Source organism: Erythrolamprus reginae, chromosome 8 (genome assembly GCF_031021105.1).
Source record: "Erythrolamprus reginae isolate rEryReg1 chromosome 8, rEryReg1.hap1, whole genome shotgun sequence".
NCBI classification, from domain to species: domain Eukaryota; kingdom Metazoa; phylum Chordata; class Lepidosauria; order Squamata; family Dipsadidae; genus Erythrolamprus; species Erythrolamprus reginae.
In genome coordinates, this window is record NC_091957.1 from 10,651,497 (window position 1) to 10,676,856 (window position 25,360).

Below are 25,360 nucleotides of genomic sequence, written 5' to 3' on the forward strand. Positions count from 1 at the left end.
AGCGTCTCACAAATGCTTCTGAAATTCACTTCCAAACATACAACACACAGTTTTTATAGACAATGTCATTTGTGCAACATTGTTGTTTTATTTAATAATATATTATTTATAATAATAAAACATTCAGATGTTTTATGTATATATATTTTTTGATATGTTGGAGGGGGGGAGAAGAAAAGAGGGCAGAACTTGAATGGACCCAAGGCTGAAGGCACTTCCATTTTGACTGTCAATGGAGCATTTATACAATTAATACAATCTTTGCTATTTTTATCGTTTTATATTTTAAGCCTGGTCAATTCTCGCAACAAATAAGAGCGATAACAATTCCTCAGTCCAACATAGAAAATCCTATTCTGTCCATCTCCAAATGGTGGTAATAAGCCCAACAGCTTCTCCATCCATTAAATGATTTATTTTTGGCTTCCCAAAATTAAAAAGCTATTGTTTTGTCAACATTTCCGGGGGGAATAATGAACTTGCAGTGGCTGTCTTTATATTTCTACAGTCTTAAGTGGTGTCCCAAGGTTTTAGATTCCTCTTAATCATGAAGATCCAGGTCAAATTCAGGATAGAGGTCTTTGGTAGTGACGCCCCTGATTGCAGCTAGGACAAAAAACACACAAAGAAGATTTGTGTAAATAAGCGTGGAAAGAGAAAACACAAACAAGGCGGTAATTGCTTTCACAAGCTCTCTTGGTACTTGGTGACCAGTCAGTAGAGTTTTCTTGGCAATATTTTCTTTTCTTTTTCCCTTCCCTTCTTTCTCCTAGGGCTGAGAGCATGACTGACCTGGCCTCTTGCAGAACTGAAACTCAAGTTTCTTAAGTTTGTAGCTCGGTGCCTTTAACCAGTCCACTCCAAACTCACTCTCACAAAACTTAACCTTTTGTTTAAAAACTAGCATCTCTGCAACCAAGCTTTATGATTTCATGTCCCAGATTATTTTCCTTTCATGAATGCTATCACATAGATCACTGATGTTAAAAGTCGCTTGTATTTGCCCCATGGGTCTGGAGCAATTGAGACAAAACCCCAACTGTTTTAAGTCACTCTTCCCAACATAGAACCAGGGTGTACTGCAGGCCACTGAAAATGACTGCTAGCCGCCCCGAGTCTTCGGAGAAGGGCGGCATACAAATCTAATAAATAATAATCTGCAGGTCAGCGGTTCAAATCTCATCACCGTCTCAAGGTTGACTCAGCCTTCCGAGGTTGGTAAAATGAGAACCCGGATTGTGGGGGCAATATGCTGGCTCTGTTAAAAAGTGCCATTGCTAACATGTTGTAAGCCGCCCTGAGTCTAAGGAGGAGGGTGGCATAAAAATTGAATAAATAAATAAATGAATAAATAAATAAATAAATAAACAGCTGGTGTGCATCTTAGAGGCAACAGGTGGTGAAGGACGATGAAAACTTATCCAAAGGAGAATGTTTAAATATATATAAATATACACTGCTCAAAAATTAATGGAACACTTAAACAGCACAATATAACTCCAAGTAAATCAAACTTCTACGAAATCAAACTGTCCACTTAGGAAGCAATACTGATTGACAATCAATTTCACCTGCTGTTGTGCACATTCAACTTTGTACAGAACAAAGTATTCAATGAGAATATTTCATTCATTCAGATCTAGGATGGGTTCTTTGAGTGTTCCCTTTATTTTTTTTTGAGCAGTATATATATATGCGTGCGTGCGTGCGTGTGTATGTCACGTTTTAACTGAATTTGAAAATTAAGGGAGATTAGGATAGATCTATTTCGGCTTTGTTGTGGCCTCATCAGCTAGTCATACCCTCACACTGGGATTTGAACTTGCAGCCTTTGCCTTGTAAGGCAGAGTATTATGTATATAGTGTGTGTGTGCATGCGTGCATATGCACACACACACACACACGTATGTATGTATTGTATATGTGTGTGTATAAAGAGATAAAGAGATAGATAGGTAGGTAGATAGATAGATAGATAGATAGATAGATAGATAGATAGATATAAAATACCTCCAAACACCCAGTATGATTCAATATTAGTCCTTACCTAATCTGCCTAAAAGCATTTGTCCAGCGTCTTTGATCTCGTTGTATTCATGAAGCAGAGTAATGTGGTTTTCCAGTTCCTCCAGGTTGTATCCTCTGGGGAAAAAAATACAACAACCACCAAGATCAGAAAAGTCACGACAAATTATTTTTGTGTAATTCTTAAGAAACGTTGGAAGAGAAACAAGATTTGAGAAAAATATTGACTGTATTTTATGTGTTGTCCTGTCTTCTAGTAAACCCAGCCTTGAAAAAACACAGACCACAGAATAAAAATAGGGTTTTGGAGTTGTCCAGAGCGCTCCATTCGCCAAACAGTAGGTTTGGCCCATGTAAATTAATTCAACTTTCCTCCTGAAAAGATTATTGTACTCAAGATGCAATTGCCCACCCATCAGGGTGTCCAGCGGGAAAACATTTTGAAATTCCCTGATATTTCCCTGACATTTCCCTGTAACTTGCGATCTAATTAAGGCGAGGTTGTAGATGATGTCATACCAAACGGCTAAGCCGTGGAGAAATATCGGTAGCTAAAGAAGCAAGTTGTTGCCACAGTTATGCTCATTTTTGCTTGACTCAGCCAGGCAGTGCGATCCATTCTTTTACATGATTTCCCCCTCATTTTTAAACATTTTAATGGTTTGTTTCCCCCCCCCGATTCATTCCGTTTTTTTGACGAATTCCCTGATAATTCCCTGATTTTCCTGTTTTCCAGGTTTGCTGGACACCCTGACCAATGCAATTCAGCAGTCTGAAACAGATCTCTTAGTGTACGTTAAACATGTAGAAATACACACTCAGTCTTGATTTGCGCTATTTCCTGATCCACAGTAATCTCCCTGCTTTTTAGCTCTTCAATTTCGCGCTGCAAAATGTCCTTATTGGCAGGTTGACCGCTCCTTGGAGAAAGAACCTGTGGAACAGAGAAGGGCAGAGAAAGTTAAAACGTTTTTATGATTTCAGCACTGGGGGTGGGTAGGATGCTGAGAGATTTTAGAATTGCTTCAGATGGACATCATAATGACAGAGTCAAAATCTATTCAGCCCTGTAACCTGCTCTATTCATTAAAAATCTAACCCAACCAATGATATCTCATGGGTTACAGCTGAATATTTTTAAAGAAAATTAAATCAAGTGTCTTTAAAAATGTTGATTTGCCTTTAAAAAAAATGATACCATTTACTTTTATTTGATTGCAAATAAAGATCTAGAGCCAATCAACATGCATAATTCCAACACCCACAAATTTGGCCTTCTCCAGATCTCATCAACCAGACAATGTTGCTTGGTGGGATCTAGGGGAAGAACCCTCTCTGTGGCGGCCCCGGCCCTCTGGAATCAACTCCCCCCAGAGATTAGAACGGCCCCCACCCTCCTTGTCTTTCGCAAATTACTCAAGACCCACCTTTATCGCCAGGCATGGGGGAGTTAAGATATTCCCTCCCCTAGGCCATTACAAGTTATGCATGGTATGTTAGTGTGTATGTTTGGTTTTATAATAAGGGTTTTTAGTTGTTTTATTAATAGGATTGTTACAAGCTGTTTTTTATCATTGTTGTTAGCCGCCCCGAGTCTGCGGAGAGGGGTGGCATACAAATCCAATTAATAATAATAATAATAATAATAATAATAATAATTTATGTTGCCAAGCTTGGGACGATGAGATCTTGGCCCCTTGGTCAACAAATGTTATGTATGGTTGATTTCTGAATGGATATGATTTATTTTTAGCATGATTGGGATTTTAGATTAGTTCAGCTAGTTATAATTAATTGGATTTAGCCATTGTATTTTATTGTTTCCTTTTATATATTGTAAGCTGCCCCGAGTCCTTGGAGAGAGGTGGCATATAAATCCAATTAATAAATAATAAATAAATAGTCTTATTTTGACCTGTTGAATTTAACTTTTAGTCCTACTTGGTTTACAGCCAAGAGATAACAACCAGGATCCTGGCCACGTATCAGAATCACCTACAGAGGTTCTTCTCAAGGAATGTGGACTACAATTGTGGTTTCCAAAATTGCTTCCTACATTCCTAGAATGTCAGACCCATCTATCAATGCACATTCTATAGAGCAGTAGTCAGCAACTCGCGGCTCTGGAGGCACATGTGGCTCTTTCATCCCTTTGCTGTGGCTCTCTATTGCCAGTTGGCTCCACGATTGACAGGGTTTATGGTTAGGACAGGTAGAGGGAAAAGGATTCCCCGCAAGGAGACTCTATGGTGGGGGAACTGGACATCCGGTCAGCAGAGGAAAAAGGATGCCACGCTAAGAGGAGATTCTAGGGTGGGGGAAGTGGACTTCTGGTTAACTCCATAATTGAACAGGAGCCTTCCAGTTAGGAGCTTTGTGGCTCTTTGAGCGTTTAACGTTGCTGACCCCTGCTACAGAGGGATGAGAAATTTAATTTTACAGACACTTACCGGAGACTTAAAGCTTGCATTACAACTTCTCCGGGATGCTTGAGGTGTCCTGAATTTTTTTTTTTTTTAAAGAAAGCAAATCAAGAAAAGAACTTAAAAATGCTTCAAGTGAGTCAGGTTTGTTAGTGATTCAAGCTCTCAATGTAAAAAGGTAAAAGAAACAGTTTTTAATAAAAAGCAAACCCGCAAAATACACATTACTTTTCTGGTTTAACGCCAAAGTAACTGCAAAGAAAAGAAAAGGATTCCTTTGCTAATAATAAAAACATTCTAAACAAGTGAGCACATAATGTGCCATCACGTGTGTGCAGTAAGAAAGAAAAGAGAAGGAAAAAACAACAAAGTGAGGACAGCAAATTAAACTTAAATACAGTAATCACAGGTGGGAAGATTTTAGCTGGGACAGAAAACAAAAAAAAAGGTAACAATTTAAACAAGCGTAACACCTTTTCGTAAAGTCCAGTGGTACAGAGCTGACTATTTGAACAAGGTTAGCCAAGAAATTAATTAAAAGTGCAAGATTTAAACCACTCTTACCTCCATATTAAAGGTTTGGGGGACATTTTCCCCCTTACTCCCAGGTTGTGCTTGCCTCCTTGATTCAAAGGGGATTCATGTTCTTGTTTAGCTGGAATATTTTCCAAGCCAGTGGTAGAACTGCAATCCGCAACTACTTCCTTTCCCTTCTGCATTGGGTGATTCATAACAATTGTCAGCTCACGGTTGTACGTAATTCATAAGCATCTTGTTCGCTAGGTTGTGGTCCAAAAACTGAGATTGTTGGCTTATTTCTTGCATGGATCCATCTCCTCTGCGAAAGCTGTGACATTAAAAAAATTCATTTAAAAAAAAACAACCCAGAATGATTCAAAAATAAAACATCAGAAAATAATGCCCAACATACAAGGGACTAAGTAAAAGGGCCAGCAAGGCAAACAGACAAAATCCACAAACAGAAAGTCAAGTTCCTTCAAGAAATTACAAGGCAAGCATCATACTAAAAACCAAATTTATACCTTGTTAACCTAGGAGTTAGTGTTGGGAATATTTAGGAATTTTTGGAATAGTATTGATACCCATGTTAAGGTGGTGCTTAAAAAGTCAATGAAGGATTTAACACTGGTTAAATCAATATTATGGATTCCTCAACTTTTAGGTGAAATCTTGCACTCTTACAATAAATAATAATATTAATATTAATAATAATAAACCACTTCTGTATTTGTGACACTTTTTAAAATGTTCAGTTGACTGAGTTTTGTGTTTAATAATAATAATTTATTCAATGTCTTTGCTGCCCAACTCCCACCATTTCCATCTAAAACAGAGCTAGAAAAGACCTTGGAGATCCTCTAGTCCAGCCCCCTGTTCAAGCAGAAAACCCTTTCAGACAAGTGGCTGTCCAGTCTCTTAACACCCTGCCTTTTCCATTTTCCCCCCAGCAGGTTTCTACAGCTGGCAAAGCACCTTGAAGATTCAACCCAGGAAGGGCCAAATCTTCTATAACAAGCAGGAAGAGGGAGATTATGATCCCGCTATATAGAATGCTGGTGAGACCACATTTGGAATACTGTGTTCAGTTCTGGAGACCTCACCTACAAAAAGATATTGACAAAATTGAACGGGTCCAAAGACGGGCTACAAGAATGGTGGAAGGTCTTAAGCATAAAACGTATCAGGAAAGACTTCATGAACTCCATCTGTATAGTCTGGAGGACAGAAGGAAAAGGGGGGACATGATCGAAACATTTAAATATATTAAAGGGTTAAATAAGGTCCAGGAGGGAAGTGTTTTTAATAGGAATGTGAACACAAGAACAAGGGGACACAATCTGAAGTTAGTTGGGGGTAAGATCAAAAGCAACATGAGAAAATATTATTTTACTGAAAGAGTAGTAGATCCTTGGAACAAACTTCCAGCAGACGTGGTAGATAAATCCACAGTAACTGAATTTAAACATGCCTGGGATAAACATATATCCATCCTAAGATAAAATACAGAAAATAGTAAAAGGGCAGACTAGATGGACCATGGGGTCTTTTTCTGCCATCAGACTTCTATGTTTCTATGTTTCTGGCAGTCATAAAACGTGCAGGCTAGTGCAACGTGGGTTGGGTCTTTGCAGATCTAGGGAAGGCTCAACTCCAGGAGCAAAAACATGTTCTTTCATGAGGTCCCTCCCCAATCCTGCTTATAGAATGACTCATTCAGGAAGGGGCCTGAAGCACCAGCTGTCAGACGTTGCCTTGCCTTGGTTAGCTAACCCAAGGGCTGCTCTGAATTATTCAGAGGGGATTTCAAGGCTGTCAAGGAAGGGGGGGGGGAGTTTAAAGGGGGGGGGCTTGCAAAGTCGTGAAGATGCGTCTCCCGGCTCCTTTTGGAAAGCAAAAACCACCTGCCGATGATGATTCTGCAAAACCGCATATATTTAATAAAAAAAAAATTTTAAATTGTGCAAAGCAACCCGACAGGCTGGACCTGATGTTGTAATAATGAGATTTTCTAGCCAAGCTGAACAAGCAGATTTCTCTACAAAAGCTCCTCGGCTTATTTTGGGGAGGAGGGAGTTTGCAATCCTGCAACCCTCTCCCCTAATATTATTCCCGCCCCCCCCCCCGCACCATTTCAGGGCAAGGGGGACTCCAACTCCCATCCTTCTCCTGCAGTCAGGATGGGGGTGATGGGACTGGAGTGGGGGGAAGCGAGAACCCCCCCCCCAGCCCCAGGAAGCCTCCAAGCTCCTGCCTTGCGGATGATGGGCGAGGTGGCTCCAGGACTGCGCCCCCCTCCTCAAACTACTATCAACTACAGCTCCCATCATCCCCAACCTGACTCTGTCAGACTTCCTTTGAGTTTTTTTAATCCTCTTCCCCCCAAAAAAACCCCTATTTCTCATTGCATCATCATATATAAAAAGAAATAAGCACACAGACGCGCGTACATCAAGGAAGAAAAATTAAAAAGAGCAGAAATGCCACAGCAGGGCGGCCATTACAGGCGAAAAGCCGAAAGGGCGCATGCGCCATCCTCCCGCGCCTGCGCGGAGCAAAGTGGAGCCCATCCAGGCAGGGTGGCGGAAGGGGCGGGGCCTCCCGCCTCCCTCCCTCCCATTGGTCCGAACGAAGCAGCGCCCCGCCCTCGGCCAACCCCCGCGCGTGCGCAGTAAGCGCCCGTGAGGGGGCCCGGCTGCGGGAGGAGCCTCCGTAGGGCCCAGCCGCCTTCGCGTCGCGCCGCCTGCCGGGTTGACGTGGCCGGGCCCGGCGCGGAGATGGCGGACGACAGCAGGCAGACCAAGCTGGCGGCGGCCAAGAAGAAGGTAAAGCAGGCCGCAGGAGGCGAGAGCGGCCGGGTCGGGTGGAAGCTATGAAGCGGCGAGGCCTAGTCCGGGCTTGGCCTGGCTTGGCCGGGAACCGCCCTCCGCCTCGGGGCCCCATGATGGGACGACGCCCACCGCCCTGGCTAGCCTTCTCCCCACGCTCTCCAGGGCCTCACGACAAGACCCATCCTCCTCAGAGCTTCCGGAGACTACAACTCCCCTCCTCCTCTCCCCGCTTCTGGGAACGGGGGGGGGGGGGGGGCTGAAGAGGGACAGGCTAATGGTCCCGGAGGTCTTCGGAGGGGTGTTGTTGTTGTTGCTGGAGGATCAGCCCTTCGGAGAGTCTGGCCTTTGGAGGGGTGGAGGATGATGGGATTTGTAGTCAAAGGTGGCCGTGGGTGGTGTGAGGGGGGGAGATGTTTGGAATGAAGGTGGGGGGAAGACTAGAGGAAGACCTTCCCCATAAATCAATCCCCTCTGCCAACCTGGGAGAGAAACCATTGGAGGAGTGGAGGCTGATGGGAGTTGTAGTTAAAGGTGGCGGGGTGGTGGTGAAGTCCTAGGTTGTGAGGGAAGATGTTTGGGGTGAAGGCGGGGGAGGGGGGAGACTAGATGCAGACCACATAAATCAACCCCCTCTGCCAACCTGGGGGGAAAACCATTGGAGGGGTGGAGGCTGATGGGAATTGTAGTTAAAGGAGGGGGAGTTCTGAGTTGGGAGTGCTTCTATAAGTGCCTGCAGAAGGGAAAGTGGTGGGATGATCTTGCAATGGGGAGGGGTTGGGATGCTGGAGACCTTCCCCATAAATCAACCCCCTCTTTGCAAACCTGGGAGAGAAACCATTGGCTGATGGGAGTTGTAGTGAAAGGGGGTGGGGTGGGGAGTCCTAGGCTGGAAGGAGATGTTTGGGGTGAAGGTGATGGATGGGGAAAAGACTCGATTTTAGGCTTGGGATGCTGGAGACCCTCCCCATAAATCAACCTCCACTAGGGAATTCCTTTGCAAATCTGGGAGAGGAACCATTGGGTGGGGCAGAGCTGATGGGAGTTGTAATTAAAGGTGGGGAGTTCTGCGTTGGGGGTGCTTCTATGGGTGCCTCCAGAGGTTAAGTTGAGGTGACTCTATCTTGTAATTGGGGCTAGTGGTGTGAGAGACCTTCCCCATAAATCAGCCCCCTCTTCTGGGATTTAGTGTAAATTGAGGCGAGAAGCCCCCTCCAGATATGGGCTCGGAAGAGGGAATTGGGGGGGGGGTCTTATAAATTCAATAAATTAAATTCTTCCACTTTTGTGCCTGCTTGGTGAGGCTGAAAGTTAGATGCACCCCCTCCCTTTATTTTGCCCCCGTTGCCAAAAATGTGCCCTATGGTGCTCCCATGGGGGAGGGACAAACCCCATAAGTGGATCCCTTAAAAGGGGATCCCCTCCTGATTCAGTAAAAGGGGTGGAATTTAAGTGGACAATTTCAGGAAAGGGGGAGATAAAAGCTGCTTCAACTGAAAAATATTTCCTTTATGGCTGGGATTTGGGGCGAGGCCACAGAAGAGCAGCTTTGAAAGCACTAGACAGGTCATCTTTAACTTACAACCACATTTGGCACCAGAATTCCGATGGCTAAACAAGAGGGTTGTTAAGTGAGTTGCATACAATTTTCCGACCTTTTTTCCCCCCTGCCAAGGTTAATCAAATTGCTGCATTTAATCTGGTGAATCCAGTGTTCCCCATTAACTTTGCTTTTAAAGTTTAGAATCTGTTCCCAAATTCCCCAAATTATTGTAATAATTTTTGAGGGGCAGAAGTTACATAGAAACATAGAAACATAGAAGACTGACGGCAGAAAAAGACCCCATGGTCCATCTAGTCTGCCCTTTTACTATTTCCTGTATTTTATCCTACAATGGATATATGTTTATCCCAGGCATGTTTAAATTCAGTTACTGTGGATTTACCAACCACGTCTGCTGGAAGTTTGTTCCAAGGATCTACTACTCTTTCAGTAAAATAATACTTTCTCATGTTGCCTTTGATCTTTCCCCCAACTAACTTCAGATTGTGTCCCCTTGTTCTTGTGTTCACTTTCCTGTTAAAAACACTTCCCTCCTGAACCCTATTTAACCCTTTAACATATTTAAATGTTTCGATCATGTCCCCCCTTTTCCTTCTGTCTTCCAGACTATACAGATTGAGTTCATTAAGTCTTTCCTGATACGTTTTATACTTCAGACCTTCCACCATTCTTGTAGCCCGTCTTTGGACCCGTTCAATTTTGCCAATATCTTTTTGTAGGTGAGGTCTCCAGAACTGAACACAGTACTCCAAATGTGGTCTCACCAGCGCTCTATATAAGGGGATCACAATCTCCCTCTTCCTGCTTGTTATACCTCTAGCTATGCAGCCAAGCATCCTACTTGCCTTTCCTACCGCCCGACCACACTGCTCACCCATTTTGAGACTGTCAGAAATCACTACCCCTAAATCACTACCCCTAAATCCTAAAGTTGTTCCCTTTCCCCCCTTACGTAGAATAATCTATACAGATAGTCCTGGATTTACAACAGATCATTTAGAGACTTATGACTTATGTCATTTAATTTACATTTGGATGCTTGACAACCAACTCACATTTGCAGCATCCCCCAAGTGATTCGATCTCCCTTTTTTGCGACCTTCTGACAAAAGTTGGCGGGGAAGCCATATATGCTTAACGGCCGTGTTACTAGCTTATCAACTGCAGTGATTCACTTAACAGCAGCAAGGAAGGTCGTAAACTATTGCAAAACTCAACAAATGCCTCACTTGGGAACATCAATGCCGGCCTCAAATTGTGGTCGTGAGTCGAAGGTTACCTGTAGTTTTTAACCTCGCAAATGCTTTTGCTAAATTGACAAATTCCCGAAACCTAAATTACCTGTAAACCAGGTGAAACATCTACCGAGTGAGAGTTTTCCATGCTGAAAACTCCAGGCGTTTTTCCAAACCGCCGGATGAACGAGACAGTCATCCATGGTGTGTCATGTGGGTGTCTCTTGGGCTTGGCGCTTTCTGACATAAAGACAGGATCATCTGGGATAGAATAGAATAGAATTCTTTCTTGGCCAAGTGTGATTGGACACACAAGAAATTTGTCTTTGGTGCAGATGCTCTCAAGTGTATATAAAAGAAAAGATACGTTCATCAAGAATCATAAGGTACAACACTTAATGATTGTCATAGAGGTCAAATAAGCAATGGAGAAACAATCAATATTAATAAAAATCTTAAGGATACAAGCAACAAGTTACAGTCATAATTGGGAGGAAAGGGATGATGAGAAAAAACTAGTAGTAATAGCAGTGCAGAACTAGTAAATAGTTTGACAGTGTAGAGGGAATTATTTGTTTAGCAGAGTGATGGGATTCGGGGGAAAACTGTTCTTGTGTTTGGTTGTGTTGGTGTGCAGTGCTCTGTAGTGACATTTTGAGAGTAGGAGTTGAAACAGTTGGGTCCAGGATCCAGGATGTAAATATTTTCACCACCCTCTTTTTGACTCGTGCACGATACAGGTCCTCAATGGAAGGCAGGTTGGCAGCAATTGTTTTTTCTGCAGTTCTTTGAATACTTTGAAAACCAGCATTCACATGCAGTTCTAAAAACTAGCCATTGAAATTAGTTTCTATAACACCAAGATAGTGAAATTTTCCCCTAGTGTGGAGATCAGCTAAGATGGGGGTAGGCGAAGTTGGCTCTTCTATGACTTGTGGACTTCAACTCCCAGAATTCCTGAGGCTAAAATTCATGCTAGCTCAGGAATTCTGGGAGTTGAAGTCCACATGTCATAGAATAGCCAACTTTGCTTATCCCTGAACTAAGATATTCGTTCTCCACCTCTTAGCAGAGAGTTTATTTAGTCATATGTGCCACGCATGGGTGGCTGACTTGTCTCTCTGTGCAGGGCAGCGGATTCTGGAAAATAAATGAATTTTTTTGGCCTGCTTTTATATTGTCCTCTACTCCGGAAGTGTACAAACCAACCTTAAGAGCCTGGAATATTTATTTTGTTGGAGACACAGTAAGAAAAGGAGAGCCGTTTGTCAATGTTTGACTTGACTCCCTGTAGGCCACAGTAAGTTTTTTATTTTATTTATTTATAGTTTGGGTTGGAAGGGGCCCTGTGGGTCTTCTAGTCCAACCTCCTGCTGGTGCAGGGGACATTATACCATCCCAGACATATGGCAGTACAGTGTTGGGGCATTCACCACCTCCGCAGGCAGGCTATTCCACCGGTTGATCGCTCTCACTGTCAGAAAGTTCTTCCTTATTTCCAGGTTGAATCTCTCCTTGGTCTGCTTCCATCCTTTGCTCCTTGTCTGGTGCTGTGGAAAACAGTGTGACCCCTCCCTCCTCACTGTGGCAACCCCTCAAGTATTTGTAGACTGTTATCATGTCCCTCCTGGAACTCCTCTTCACTAGACTATCCATGCCCAGTTGCTTTCCTTATATGTTTTGGTTTCTAGTCCCTTTATCATTCTGGTGGCTCCCTTCTGTACTTTTTCCAGTGTTTCAATGTCTTTCTGGTAGTGTGGAGCCCAAAATTGAAGACTAGGTATGGTCTGACTAGGGTATTGTAGAGTGGTATTAGTACAGTGGTACCTCTACTTACGATCTTAATTCGTTCTGTGACCAGGTTCTTAAGTAGAAACGTTTGTAAGTAGAAGCAATTTTTTGTAAATAATATGTGCAAACCCATTAGGAAAGAAATAAAAGCTCAGAATTTGAGGAGGAAGAGGAGGAGGACAGTCGAGGTGAGGGGAATAAAAAAAATCCAAACTTTAAGGCTTTAAAAAAAAAAGAAGCATCCCCCTTCCTTCTATATCTACTTCCCTCCCTTCACAAACCCCTTCTCCCACTCCCCAATTACTACATAAGTAGAGTGTAAAAAAATGTACAATATGCATATCTCTTTTGTCTTTCTGTATTTGGTTTTTATTGTATATATTTAATAAATTTATTTTCAAAAAAAAAAAAAAAAGAAGCAGCGAGGAGGAGCACGCCCTTCCCATACACTGAAAGGCTTCTCTGGCAGCCCAGAAAACTGAGATGGCCAGGATTAAAGGGGGAATGGCAGGAAACTGGCTGGGCCTTCATGCCGCTCTCAAATATCCTGGGAAATTTTTCCGGGCTCGGGTTCTTAAGTAGAAAATGGTTCTTAAGAAGAGGCAAAAATCCTTGAACACCCAGTTCTTATCTAGAAATGTTCTTAAGTAGAGGTGTTCTTAGGTAGAGGTACCACTGTACCTCCTTAATCCTAGATTGTATCCCTCTGTTGATGCGACTCAAGTTTCCTACTCTGCTGTCTGGCTGATGAATGTAGCTGGTGAATTTCGTTCAGCTCGGTGGGTAGCATCTTAACCCCAATGCAAAGTTATCACTGGAGCATTTAAAGAAGAGATTGGACAGCCGTTTGTCCAGAATGGTATTGGGTCGCCTGCTTGTGCAGTGGGCTGGACTAGTAGACCTCCATGGTCCCTTCCAACTCTGTCATCCTGTGTTCTAACATAGAGAAAGATGAGGGGGTGACATGATAGCAGCATTCTAATATTTGAAGTGCTGTCCCAGTGAAGAGGAGGTCAAGCTATTCTCCCAAGCACCTGAAAGCAGGACAAGAAACAATGGATGGATTGAAGAGAGAAACAGCCTAAGAACTCAGGAGCAATTTCCTGGCAGTGAGAACAATTACTGTATTTTTTAGAGTATAAGACACACCTTTTTTTCACCCTTAAAAGAGGGTGCATCTTATACACTGAATGCAGCTGTTTTTTGCTTTCCTGAAGCCGTGCTCCCATGTCCGATTTTTGAAAACAAAATGGCCCTGTTTTTCTCAAAATTGGAGCGCTCAAATGTTTTGGGAGGCCTGCAGAGTGCTCCTGGGGGCTGGGGGAAGGCAATACCCCCCGTTTTTATGAAAAAAAAATGGACTGTTTTTTTTGCAAAAATGGAGGTATTTTTTGCCTTTCCCCCAGCCCTCAGGAGCATTCTGCAGGCTTCCCAAACCCTCTGCTTGCCCCATTTTTCAAAAGCGGGGTGCACAGAGAGCTCCCGGGGGCTGGGGAGGACCAAAACTTTCCCCCCCCCCTTACTTAACCTCTTTTGAAATCTTGGTGCGTCTTACACACCAGTATGTCTTATAGTTGGTAGATACAGTGATAAGTAAAGCAGCTTGCCTCTAGAAGTTGTACGTGCTCCAACACTGGAGGTTTTTATGAAGCGATTGGACAACTGTTTGCCTCAAGTGGCATAGGATCTCCTGCTTGAGCAGGGGGTTAGTCTAGAACAGTGTTTTTCAACCAGTGTGCCGTGGCACACTAGTGTGCCGCGAGACATGGTCAGGTGTGCCGCGAAGCTCAGAGAGAAAGAAAGCAAGAGAGAGAGAAAGAAAGAGAGAGAGAAAAGAAAGAAAGAGAGAGAGAGAAAGAGAGGGAGGGAGGGAAGGAGAGAGAGAAAGACATAGAGGGAGGTAGGGGGGGAGAGAGAAAGAGCAAAAATGAGAGGGAGGAAGGAAGAGAAAGAAAGAGGTATGGAGAGAGAGAGAAAGAGGAAGGAAGGGAGAGAAAGAGGGAGGGAGAAAAAAATAGAGTGAAGGGGAGGAAGAGAGAGAGAGGAAAAAAATTTTGTCCAAAGTTTTTTAGCCCCCCCCCCCCCCCCTGCTCAATGTGCCCCAGGGTTTCGTAAATGTAAAAAATGTGCTGCGGCTCAAAAAAGGTTGAAAATCACTGGTCTAGAAGACCTCCAAGGTCCCTTCCAACTCTGTTATTCTACTCTGTTATTATGTCTGGTGAAGCTGGTGGGAAACGGAAAGAGCCTTCCTTTTTTTTCTTTTCTTTTGGTCTTGTATGAATGAAGGAATTTAAAAGTCAGCTTCGGCAAAATTTCAAGGGCAAGTTTGGTTCAAGGACGCCTTTGGCCTCCAGCCCAAATAGCAAGTAAATCAAATAACAAGGTAGACTATTAGGGCACTTAGTTTAGTATTTATTTGTTTCCTGTGGCTGTGTTGCAACCTTTAGTCAAACAATGTATGAGAAATAGATAAACAGAAGAAATTGAACTATTTCATTTGGATTTTAATTTCAATCCAATGCTGAAATGATTGTTTTGAGAAGAACAGAGTAGGTTTCGATTCATTTTTGTGATAGTATATAAAGAAAGATTGCACATAGAATTGGGAAGAATGTTTCAAAGAGCTTCTGGATAGCTGGATGTACTTAATAGATTGTTTAAATACTTCCTTAAAATGTTGCTATGTGAGTTTTATCCAATCTTCAGCAGACATTGTGGTTTCACTGCATGTTGCAATCTTCTGGAGTGTGTGAGCATTATATCTATTAGCTAATAAAAAGAGGTGATTTGTATCGGAATATGTAGTAAACACCGCAAAATTTGGATTGAACAATAATATCAGTCTCACACGTTGTGGTGGGTGGGAAGGCTGTTTGAAGACTATGTTGACTCCTCTATAAGCCATTTTTACAATTTTTCAAAATACAGTACGTATGGATATTTTCCCTGGCCACTTTTGCTAGGGATATGTAACAGGAAACGAGCTTGTGAAAGTGTGCAACCACATCATTGGAACTGTTAAAAATGTCACCTAACCGAAACTTAACGGATTAGGGGATCTAACATTATGAGCAGTTTTTCAAACGGTAGGGACTGTGTACTTAAGCTAGTATCAACTCAAAAATCACCTGAATAATCAATAAGTCCTTGGAGAGGGGCGGCATACAAATCTAATAAATTATTATTATTATTATTATTATTATTAATATTAATATTAATAATAATAAACCCAATAATAACCACACCTTTTCTTTCTTCTTCCTAAGGAAACCCCCTTTTAAAAAACCTTTCTCTACCAGATTTTTAACTATTTTAGATTAGATTTCTTTAGATTTTAATCATGGGACATGGTGGCTCAGTGGCTAGGACGCTGAGCTTGTCACTCAGAAACATTGGTTCAATCCCTAGTGCCATGTAACAGCGTGAGCTCCCGTTACTTGTCCCAGCTTCTGCCAATCTAGCGGTTGGAAAGCATGATGCAAGTAGAAAAACAGGGACAACCTTTAGTGGGAAGGTAACAACGTTTCATGTGCCTTCGGCCTTTAGTCATGCCGTATGACCATGGGGACGTCTTCAGACAGCCCTGGCTTTTCAGCTGAGAAACGGAGATGAGCACCGCCCCCTAGAGTCGGGAACGACTAGTACATATGTGCAAGGGGAACCTTTACCTTGATAAAATCGAACGGGTCCAAAGACGGGCTACGAAAATGGTGGAAGGTCTTAAGCATAAAACTTATCAGGAAAGACTTCATGAACTCAATCTGTATAGTCTGGAGGACAGAAGGGACAGGGGGGGACATGATTGAAACATTGAAATATGTTATGGAAGTGTTTTTAATAGGAAAGTGAACACAAGAACAAGGGGGCACAACCTGAGGTTAGTTGGGGGAAAGATCAGAAGCAACGTGAGAAAATATTATTTTACTGAAAGAGTAGTAGATGCTTGGACAAACTTCTAGCAGACGTGGTTGGTAAATCCACAGTCACTGAATTTAAACATGCCTGGGATAAACATATATCCATCCTAAGATAAAATGCAGGAAATAGTATAAGGGCAGACTAGATGGACCAGGAGGTCTTTTTCTGTCATCCATCTTCTATGTTTCTACCTTACCAGATTTTAGTTTTGCATGGAGCCGGTTCCAACTTCAGCTTAGATTAATTTCAATCCCTTTGCCTTCTCTCTCCTCCCCCCGTTCAGCTGAAAGAATATCAACAGAAAAACAGCCCTGTGTCCACAGCGGGGGTCAAGAAGAAACGGAGAAGTAAAGAAACGAGTCGCCCAGAGACGCCTGTTACTGATGGAGTACAATCTCCTGAAAACGTAAGTTTTCCCCTCTGCCACGTTCTGCAGTGTCTGCTGCTTCCTGGATTCTGCTTTAAAGCAAAGCAGGGCCGGCTCAGGAATTCTGGGAGTTGAGGTCCATATAGGTGAGATAAACGGGCCATAGTTGCCCTCTCCTGCAATAGAGCTACCAGTTCAGAACCGCGGATCTCCAGATGGACCATTAGCTTGGAGCAAAGGTAAAAGAGAGGTTCCCTCTACTTCAGAGGTCTCCAACCGTGGCCACTTTAAGACTTGTGGACTTCAACTCCCAGAGTTCCTCAGCCAGCAAGTGGGCAAGGTTGGAGATTCTTGCTCTGCCTGTCTTGGATACCTGCTGTGAACTTGGCCACCATGTCTTCTTCCAAATGGAGCGTTTAACCTTGTGTTAAAATTGGATTGTCATCTTAGCATAGTTAGACCATGTTATAATTGACAGAGTGGATTTTATAAGTTTTAGTTGTTGTTTATCGTTTTATACTCGAATTTTTAATGGTATGTTTACTGAATATTTTTTGTTTTTGTTGGTCTCTGGTCTGTGGGTGTAATGAACTGAATTGATTGATTGAACCTTGTGTAACTGACCCCAAGAACAGTTGCTGCTCAACTTACAGTACCAATTGAGCCAAAAACATTTATTTTTATTTATTTATTCATTCATTCATTCATTCAATTTCTAGGCCGCGCTTCTCCAGAGACTCAGGGTGGCTTGCAACATAAATTATGTGGCTAAGCGAGAGAATTGTTCGTTGGGTTGGGCCCCATTGCACGACTTTCCTCGCCACACTTGTTAAGGGAATGGCTGCAGTCACTAAGCCAGAAGCACGGTAAACCTTAAGTGACACTGGCTTCCCAGTTAGAGTTTACTTGTCAGAAAGTTTCAAAAGGTGACCAAATGACCACTGGGACTGTGATAAGTGTGAAAAATGGTCATAGATTAACTTTCTCAGTGCCATGGGAGCTTCGGACAGTCACTAAACAAACTGTTGTAAGTTGAGAACTCTCTCTCTCAGTCTCTTTCTTTGTCTCTTTCTTTGTCTCTCTCTCTTTCTTTCTCTCTCTCTGTGTCTCTATTTGTCTCTGCTTCTCTCTCTCTCTTTGTCTCTCTGTTTCTGTATGTGTCTGTCTGTTTCTCTCTCTGTCTCTTTCTCTTTGTCTCTCTCTTTCTCTCTGTTTATCTGTCTCTGCCCATCTGTTTCTCTCTCTCTCTGTCACTCTTGTCTGTTTCTGTCTTTGTCACTCTGTTTCTGTCTTTCTCTCTGTGTGTCTCTCTTTGCCTGCCTCTGTTTCTCTCTCTCTGTTTCTCTCTTTCTGTTTCTCTCTCTCTATCTCAGTCTGTTTCTCTCTCTCTCTCTATCTCAGTCTGTTTCTCTCTCTCTCTGTCTCTGTTTCTCTCTGTTTCTATGTCTGCCTCCCCCCCCCCCTCTCCATCTCTGTGGGTTTTAGAAACAATAGACAAAACTGTAAGCACAAACATTTGATTGTAGAGTTGCATCCGGGCAGGTCAGAACAAAACATTTGCCCCTTAAATCTGCCACCCTAACCCTGAAAGAAATCAAGTGCCAGCGAGTTCCATGGTCTTCAGTGGCCCTTGCTTGTCTTTTTCACTTCTCCTGCCAGGCCTTCTTGCTCTTGTTCCTTTCGCTTGGGGTGGGGGGCGATCGACGTCCTCTCCTGTCCTTTTTACTCTTCCCTCCCCCCCCTGCTCTTTTTTCTCAGCTCTTTCTCTCCCCCCTTTTTCTCTTTTGCTCCTGTAGATTGAGACCCTTCTGAAGGCGCTGGTGTCCGACTTTAACTGCTCCAATGGGGTAGCCATACCTACATTGGACAAGCGGAAGGTGAGGCAGCTTTTAGTCAGTCCGTCCGTCCAGCTGGGCTTGCTTGCTCTCCATCCATATCGCGGAGTTGAACCTGTGGCGCCGTGCTTTGCAAGCGCTGATTGGTGTGTGTGTGTGTTTGGCAAGCTGCAGAGACTTTGTGGCCTGCGTTAAGAATATAATCGTGGCTTGTTTGTGTCGCTTTATTTTTAACCTCCTGCTCTCCTCCTCTGTCTCTCTCTGCATGCGGTTCCTTAACCCGGTTCAGGTTACATGGGCCAAACGCCCTCTGGGTTTTTTTCAAGGCAGAGCAGCTGCTGTGAAACTCGGGTAGTTCTCGCCTTACAACAGCAGGAGAAGCCTGATAAAGGGAAGCCTTTGTTAAGGGAATTTTGCTCTGCTTTATGCAGGGTGCCCACCAAACCTAGAAAACAGGGAATTATCAGAGAATTCGTGAAAAAAAAAAAAAAGAATAAATCAGGGGGGGGGGGGGAACCTATCAAGAAATAGCACAAATCAAGACCGAGTGTGTATTTATACATGTTTTACATACACTAAGTGATCTGTTTCCCAAAAAATCAGGGAAATCAGGGAATTATCAGAGAAATCGGCAGTTCGGGAAATATCACGGAATTATCAGGAAATTTGTAAAAAAAACGGGGGGGGAACAAAACTGTATTAAAAGTCAGGGGGAAATCATGTAAAAAACAACAACGGCTCGCACTGCCTGGCAAGAGTCGAGCAAAAATGAGCATAACTGTGGCAACAACTTGCTTCCTCAGCTACCGATATTTCTCCACGGCTTAGCCATTTGGTAGGACGTCACCTACGATCGCTGCCTTCACTAGATCGCAGGTTACAGGGAAATGTCAAGAAAATATCAGGGAATTTCAAAATGCTTTCTCCCCTGGACACCCTGTTTATGCCTTCCCTTGCCACTTAAGTGAATTGTGGCGGTTGTAAGGTTGGTTAACTAGTGTTCGCCCTAGCACAAGGCCAAAAGCACCAGCCTGAAGATGACGAGTGGGACCTTGTCAAAACGTCGCCAGAAATCTCTGAGACTTACACAGGAAGAAACCCGAATATGCTTTATATATACCTGTATATATCTCATATATATCTCTCAAAAAAATAAAGGAAACACTCAAAGAACACATCCTAGATCTGAATGAATGACATATTCTCATTGAATACTTTGTTCTGTACAAAGTTGAATGTGCTGACAACAAAATGAAATTGATTGTCAATCAGTGTTGCTTCCTAAGAGGACAGTTTGATTTCACAGAAGTTTGATTTACTTGGAGTTATATTGGGTTGTTTAAGTGTTCCCTTTATTTTTGGGGGGGAAGTAGTACCTCTAGATACGAGCTGCTCCACATGCGAGTATTCCAAGTTACGAGCCACGACGGGAGCGAAATTTCTGTTCCACACCCGAGCTCAAATTCGGGATACGAGCCGAGCTTCCACTAGGTGGCGCAAGAATCCTTGCTTCTGGTTATCTCGGCGGGGAAAAACAAAGTCTAAAGCCATTTGTTCCAGATACGAGTTGATCGACATACGAGCTCCGTTCTGGAACGAATTAAACTCGTATCTAGAGGTACTACTGTATATATATAAAAGCCAAATATCACTCATCATGAAACTGTAAAGCCTACGAACTTGAAAGTTGTCACGTGTGTTCCTGTTGACTTCTAGGTGCTCGCTAAGAAATGGTTTTTTGAAATGACCATCAGATTATTAGTATTTCATATACAGTAATTATATAAACGTACTCTGATGTTAAGGAATTGGACGTTCTACTCCCCCTCCCCACCTTCTCTCGAGGGAAGCCACATTGACTGAAGTACGGCTGACAGCTGCTGAGAGTCAGTTAACAACTGCAGTAAGAAAAGTCATACAACTCAGCTTCACCAACGTCTCGCTTAGCCACAGGGACCTTTTCTTTCTTTTTTTGGCTCAGTTTTGGTCATTAAGTTGAGGGCTACCTGTATCGGCATTGGTTAAAACAGCAAAGCTGCTGACATACCATCTTTTGCCAGGGTTTGATGGCCCGGGCTGAAAGAGCATGAAATGGAGGAACGTTTTCAAATCATACATTTTATGATTTGGGGAGTGCGTCGCCAGATCTAATTGAACAGGTTGAGGGTCCCTGCTAGGATTAAACGTTCCTGGTATTAACTTCTGTATTTTTCCGAGTATAGAATGCACCTTGTTCCCCACTAAAATAGGCTGAAAATTTGGGTGCGTCTTATACTCTGAATGTAGCTTTTTCAAAGATTTTTTTTTTCCAGCCCTAATGAGATGCTAACAATCTTCCAGGTTTGGAAGTTTTGTTCCTTGCTACTCCCTCCAAATGATGTTTTTTTCCAGCTCTAAGTCTTTTTTTTCCATTGCTACTTACTCCGAATAAGGTTATTTTTAAAGCTCTAAGCAGGGAATAAAATAATGTACTGAAGCTGACCAGACTAAGGACGCTAGCCAGAAGAATACCTGATAGGCAGATTTATCCCCCTCCCCCCCCCTGTTTTCCTCCCCAAAAATGCAGGTGTGTCTTATACAGTGGTACCTCATCATACGAACTTAATTGGTTCCAGGAGGAGGTTCGTAAGGTGAAAAGTTCGTAAGATGAGACAATGTTTCCCATAGGAATCAATGTAAAAGCAAATAATGAGTGCAAATCCTTCAGGAAAATCCCAAACTTTAGAAGGGAGGCGAACAGAGGGCAGGGAGGAGCAGCTAAAGGGGGCGGGTGGAAGAAGCAAGGCTAGGCTAAAGGGTGAGTGGGAAGGAAGAAAGGCAAGGGGGGCGCCCCTCCCTTTTCTTTTTTCAAAAGACACAGTTTCAGTGCCTTTGCAAGCATGCAAAATCTTTACTCCTCCAAGCTGCCCCTCCCTTTTCTTTCTTAAAAAGACACCGTTTCAGTGCTTTTGCAAGCATGCAAAATCTTTACTCCTCCAAGCTGCCCCTCACTTTTCTTTCTTCAAAAGACACCGTTTCAGTGCTTTTGCAAGCATGCAAAATCTTTACTCCTCCAAGCTGCCCCTCACTTTTCTTTCTTCAAAAGACACCGTTTCAGTGCTTTTGCAAGCATGCAAAATCTTTACTCCTCCAAGCTGCCCCTCCCTTTTCTTTCTTCAAAAAAAGGGGGGGGAAAGAAACCCCTTCATCCCAGCAGCAGCTGCTTGGGTTTGTAAGGTGAAAATAGTTCGGAAGAAGAGGCAAAAAAATCTTAAACACCGGGTTCGTATCTTGAAAAGTTCGTTAGAAGAGGCGTTCGTAAGATGAGGTACCACTGTACTCCGAAAAATAATGGTAGGTCTAATCCAGATTTCTGGGTGATTGTCCACCTAGGCTGCTTTGAAAGGCACTCTAGTAATCTCCCCTCCCCATTTCGACTTCTACTGAGTCACCGATGAATTATCTTCCTTTTGTTGTTGTTATTGTTGCTGTTAAAATAAAAGGAACCTTGGTGGTGCGGTGGTTAGGGTGCTGTACTGCAAGCTATTTCTGCTGATCACCTGCTATAAGCAGTTTGGCAGATCGAATCTCACCAGGCTCAAGGTTGACTCAGCCTTTCCTCTTCCAAGGTCGGTAAAATGAGGACCCAGTATGCTGGTTCTGTAAACCACTTAGAGAGGGCTGTAAAGCACTGTGAAGCGGTATATAAGACTAAATGCTATTGCTAATTTTGGCCTCATTTCACTTCTGCCTAACTTAGCAGCCCTCTGAAGCGGCAGGCTTAGTCTCCTCCCTCTGCGGAACCTTAGCTGACTTTGGGCATTAAGAGGATTGAGGATTGATTTTTTATATATATATATATATATTAGGATAATCTTTGTGGGACAGGTTTCCAAGCTGTGCATCGTCACTGCTCTCGTCAGCTTCCTTCCCCACCCGCCTGGTGGGCTTAATCCTTGCGGTGTTGTGTGTTTTCCGACAGGCCCACAATGACGGCGACATAGCTGCTGGCGTCTCCTTGCTGTCTAATAGCAAAGACGGGTCTGCCTGTGTTGCTCCAAATGCTGGACAGCTGTCACAGGTTGGTAAACATCCATTTTTCCCCGGTAACTCCTCGACTTAATGACCACAGTTTCAATGGAGTCTTAGTCCCATTTCGAGACCTTTCGTGCCTCAGTCGTTCGGTGAATCCCTGCAAGTGGTTAACTTAATGCGGCCGCGAGAGCCATCGTGGGGCTTCCTAGATTCGCCCACGTTTCTGCAACACTCCGCGGCCTGCACTGGCTGCCGATCAGTTTCCGGTCACAATTCAAAGTGTTGGTAATGACCTTTAAAGCCCTACATGGCATTGGGCCAGAATACATCCGGAACCGCCTTCTACCGCACGAATCCCAGCGGCCGATAAGGTCCCACAGAGTTGGCCTTCTCAATGTCGTTTGGCGGGCCCCAGGGGAAGAGCCTTCTCTGTGGCGGCCCCGGCCCTCTGGAATCAACTCCCCCCAGAAATTAGAACGGCCCCCACCCTCCTTGTCTTTCGCAAATTACTCAAGACCCACCTTTGTCGCCAGGCATGGGGGAGTTAGGATATTCCTTCCCCTAGGCCATTACAAGTTATGTATGGTATGTTTGTGTGTATGTTTGATTTTTATAATAAGGGTTTTTAGTTGTTTTATTAAATTGGATTGTTACATGTTGGTTTTTATCATTGTTGTTAGCTGCCCTGAGTCTGCGGAGAGGGGCGGCATACTAATCCAATAATAATAATAATAATAATAACAACAACAACAACTTAGTACTTGGTTGTTAAGTGAATTGGACTTCCCTGTTGACTTTGTTTATCAGAAAGCCGCATAAGTGGCTTTCTGGGGGGACAACAATAAGAACATAAGAAGAGCCATGCTGAATTAGGCCAAATCGCATTGAGCCCAGCATTCTGTGTCCCACAGTGGCCCACAGTGGCCCATGGGGATCTTGAGCAGAAAGAGAAGGCAAAACTCTCCCTTTCCCTTGACCCCCAACAAATGGTGCTCAAAGGAATCCTGCCTGCCTCAACCAACATAGACTATACAGATTGAGCTCATTAAGTCTTTCCTGATAGGTTTTATGCTTAAAACCTTCCACCATTTTTGTAGCCCGTCTTTGGACCCGATCAATTTTATCAATATCTTTTTGTAGGTGAGGTCTCCACAACTGAACACAGTATTCCAAATGGGGTCTCACAAGCGCTCTATACAGCGGGATCACACTCTCCCACTTCCTGCTTGTTAGACCTCTAGCTATTCAGCCAAGCATTCTACATGCTTTTCCTATTTTATGACTGTTGCAATGTCATTGTTTTATGCTTAAGACCTCCCTTATGAAACCAGGTTGTAACGTCTTGGTCTCTTCAGCCTTGAAAGACGGCGTTTAAGTGTATAAAATCATGCATGGGATAGAAAAGGTGGATAGAGAAAAATTATTTTCTCTATCACACAATAATAGGATGAGGGGGCCCTCCCTAAAGCTCATAGGTAAGAAAGCGAGGACAAATAAAGGGAAATATTTTTTCACCCAGAGGGTCGTTAGTTAATGGAATTCACTTCCAGAAGAGGTCATGACAGCTGTCAGCCTGGATAGCTTCAAGGCAGGATTAGACTGATTCATGGATGCCAAGTGTATCATGGGTGGTTATTGAAACGGATGTCCAGGTGCTACCTCTATGTTGGTTGAGGGAGACAGGGTTCCCTTGAGTACCATTTGTTGGAGGTTGAGGGAAAGGGAGGGTTTTGTCTCCTCTTTCTGCTCAAGATCCCCATGGACAATTGGTGGGCCACTGTGGGACACAGAATGCTGGACTCGATGGGCTTTGGCCTGATTCAGCATGGCTCTTCTTAGGTTCTTATGTTCTTAACAAAAGCAGCTGCTGGTTCAAATTGCTCCAAATTGCCCCAAATGCTCCCACATTTCTGGCAAGTCCCAGAGCAAAGTGATCGCACACACACACACCACAAACACACACCTCAAGCAGCCTCTGGCTGCAAATAGTCCAGCCCAGCGCTGTCAGCCCAGTGGCTGCAAAACAAGAAATCCAGCAGGGCAAATCGAGGGAGTCCCGAAAGCAAAGGAGCAAGGCAAGTAATCCAGGAAGAGAGCAAGGAATCCAGGGGACGTCAAACGTCAGCAACAGCACTCAACACTCCCACAAATTCAGTGTTTGTTCCCGACAAATGCCCCTCCCCACAGCGTCTCCTTAAGCCTCAGTCCCCAGGTGTGCCTTGTGAAGATGGGCGGGAGGCTCTCCTCCAGAATAGCCGGGTCAGCCTGCACTGTTCTTGCCTGCTTTCCACTCTCTGTGCTCGAGGATCAGGAGAGGGCGGTCCTTACTCATCGTCTAAGCCCAGTCTCATGATTATTGCTTGGCCTCTCTTGGTCATCCTGCCCCCCTTGCCTCCCAATCCTGAAGGGCTGACTGGGCCTGCTCCTCCCCATTTGCCAACCAAGCCACCCCGTCGACCTCCATCGGCTCCGGTTCTGGCTCTTCTTCCTCTGATTCAGGCTCCCTTGAAGGCACAAGAGTTTCTCTGCATCTGCCTGGGCTTTGTGTGCACTTTGAAGTATAATCTCATGGTTTAATTGTGTGTTTCTCTCTCTGTTCCACAGATCGGTGATACTGATCATAATACTGTGTTGGACGAAAATAGGTGAGAGATGTTTCTTGGGTTTCAGCTCCTACAACAGAATATTTTTCTCCCCATTCTCTTATTCTGGCCACTGCGATTCCAACTTCCTTATTAATCCCTCGTCTCTCCATTAGGTCCCTCTCAACGACGGAAAGCCTCCGCAAGCTCTCCGAACAGTTGAACGGCATGGTTAGCCAGGTAAGAGGCCTTTTAAAAA

General features: G+C 43.7%; 2 protein-coding genes across 5 annotated transcripts in view; one reads left to right on the top strand and one right to left on the bottom strand.

Annotated features, from left to right (window-relative positions):
• Positions 1-50: 50 nt before the first annotated feature.
• Positions 51-7,508, bottom strand: SWI5 (SWI5 homologous recombination repair protein). Its single transcript, XM_070758837.1, has 6 exons — positions 7,418-7,508; positions 5,013-5,295; positions 4,476-4,524; positions 2,844-2,959; positions 2,048-2,142; positions 51-606 (listed from the first exon to the last, which is right to left on the bottom strand). The coding sequence occupies exons 2-6, from the start codon at positions 5,177-5,179 to the stop codon at positions 542-544; spliced, it is 492 nt and encodes a 163-aa protein (XP_070614938.1). The 5' UTR covers positions 5,180-5,295; positions 7,418-7,508; the 3' UTR covers positions 51-541.
• Positions 7,509-7,588: 80 nt separating this feature from the next.
• Positions 7,589-25,360, top strand: part of GOLGA2 (golgin A2) — a 57,764-nt gene continuing 39,992 nt past the window's right edge. The window contains exons 1-6 of one of the 4 annotated variants that reach the window (XM_070758774.1): positions 7,628-7,792; positions 16,587-16,709; positions 18,467-18,547; positions 22,467-22,565; positions 25,124-25,164; positions 25,278-25,341. In XM_070758774.1, coding sequence (XP_070614875.1) covers positions 7,745-7,792; positions 16,587-16,709; positions 18,467-18,547; positions 22,467-22,565; positions 25,124-25,164; positions 25,278-25,341 — 456 coding nt within the window. In that variant the 5' untranslated portion in view covers positions 7,628-7,744. Of the gene's footprint in view, positions 7,793-16,586; positions 16,710-18,466; positions 18,548-22,466; positions 22,566-25,123; positions 25,165-25,277; positions 25,342-25,360 lie in introns of all 4 variants that reach the window. The other 3 variants (XM_070758776.1, XM_070758775.1, XM_070758777.1) reach the window with 3 other exon arrangements.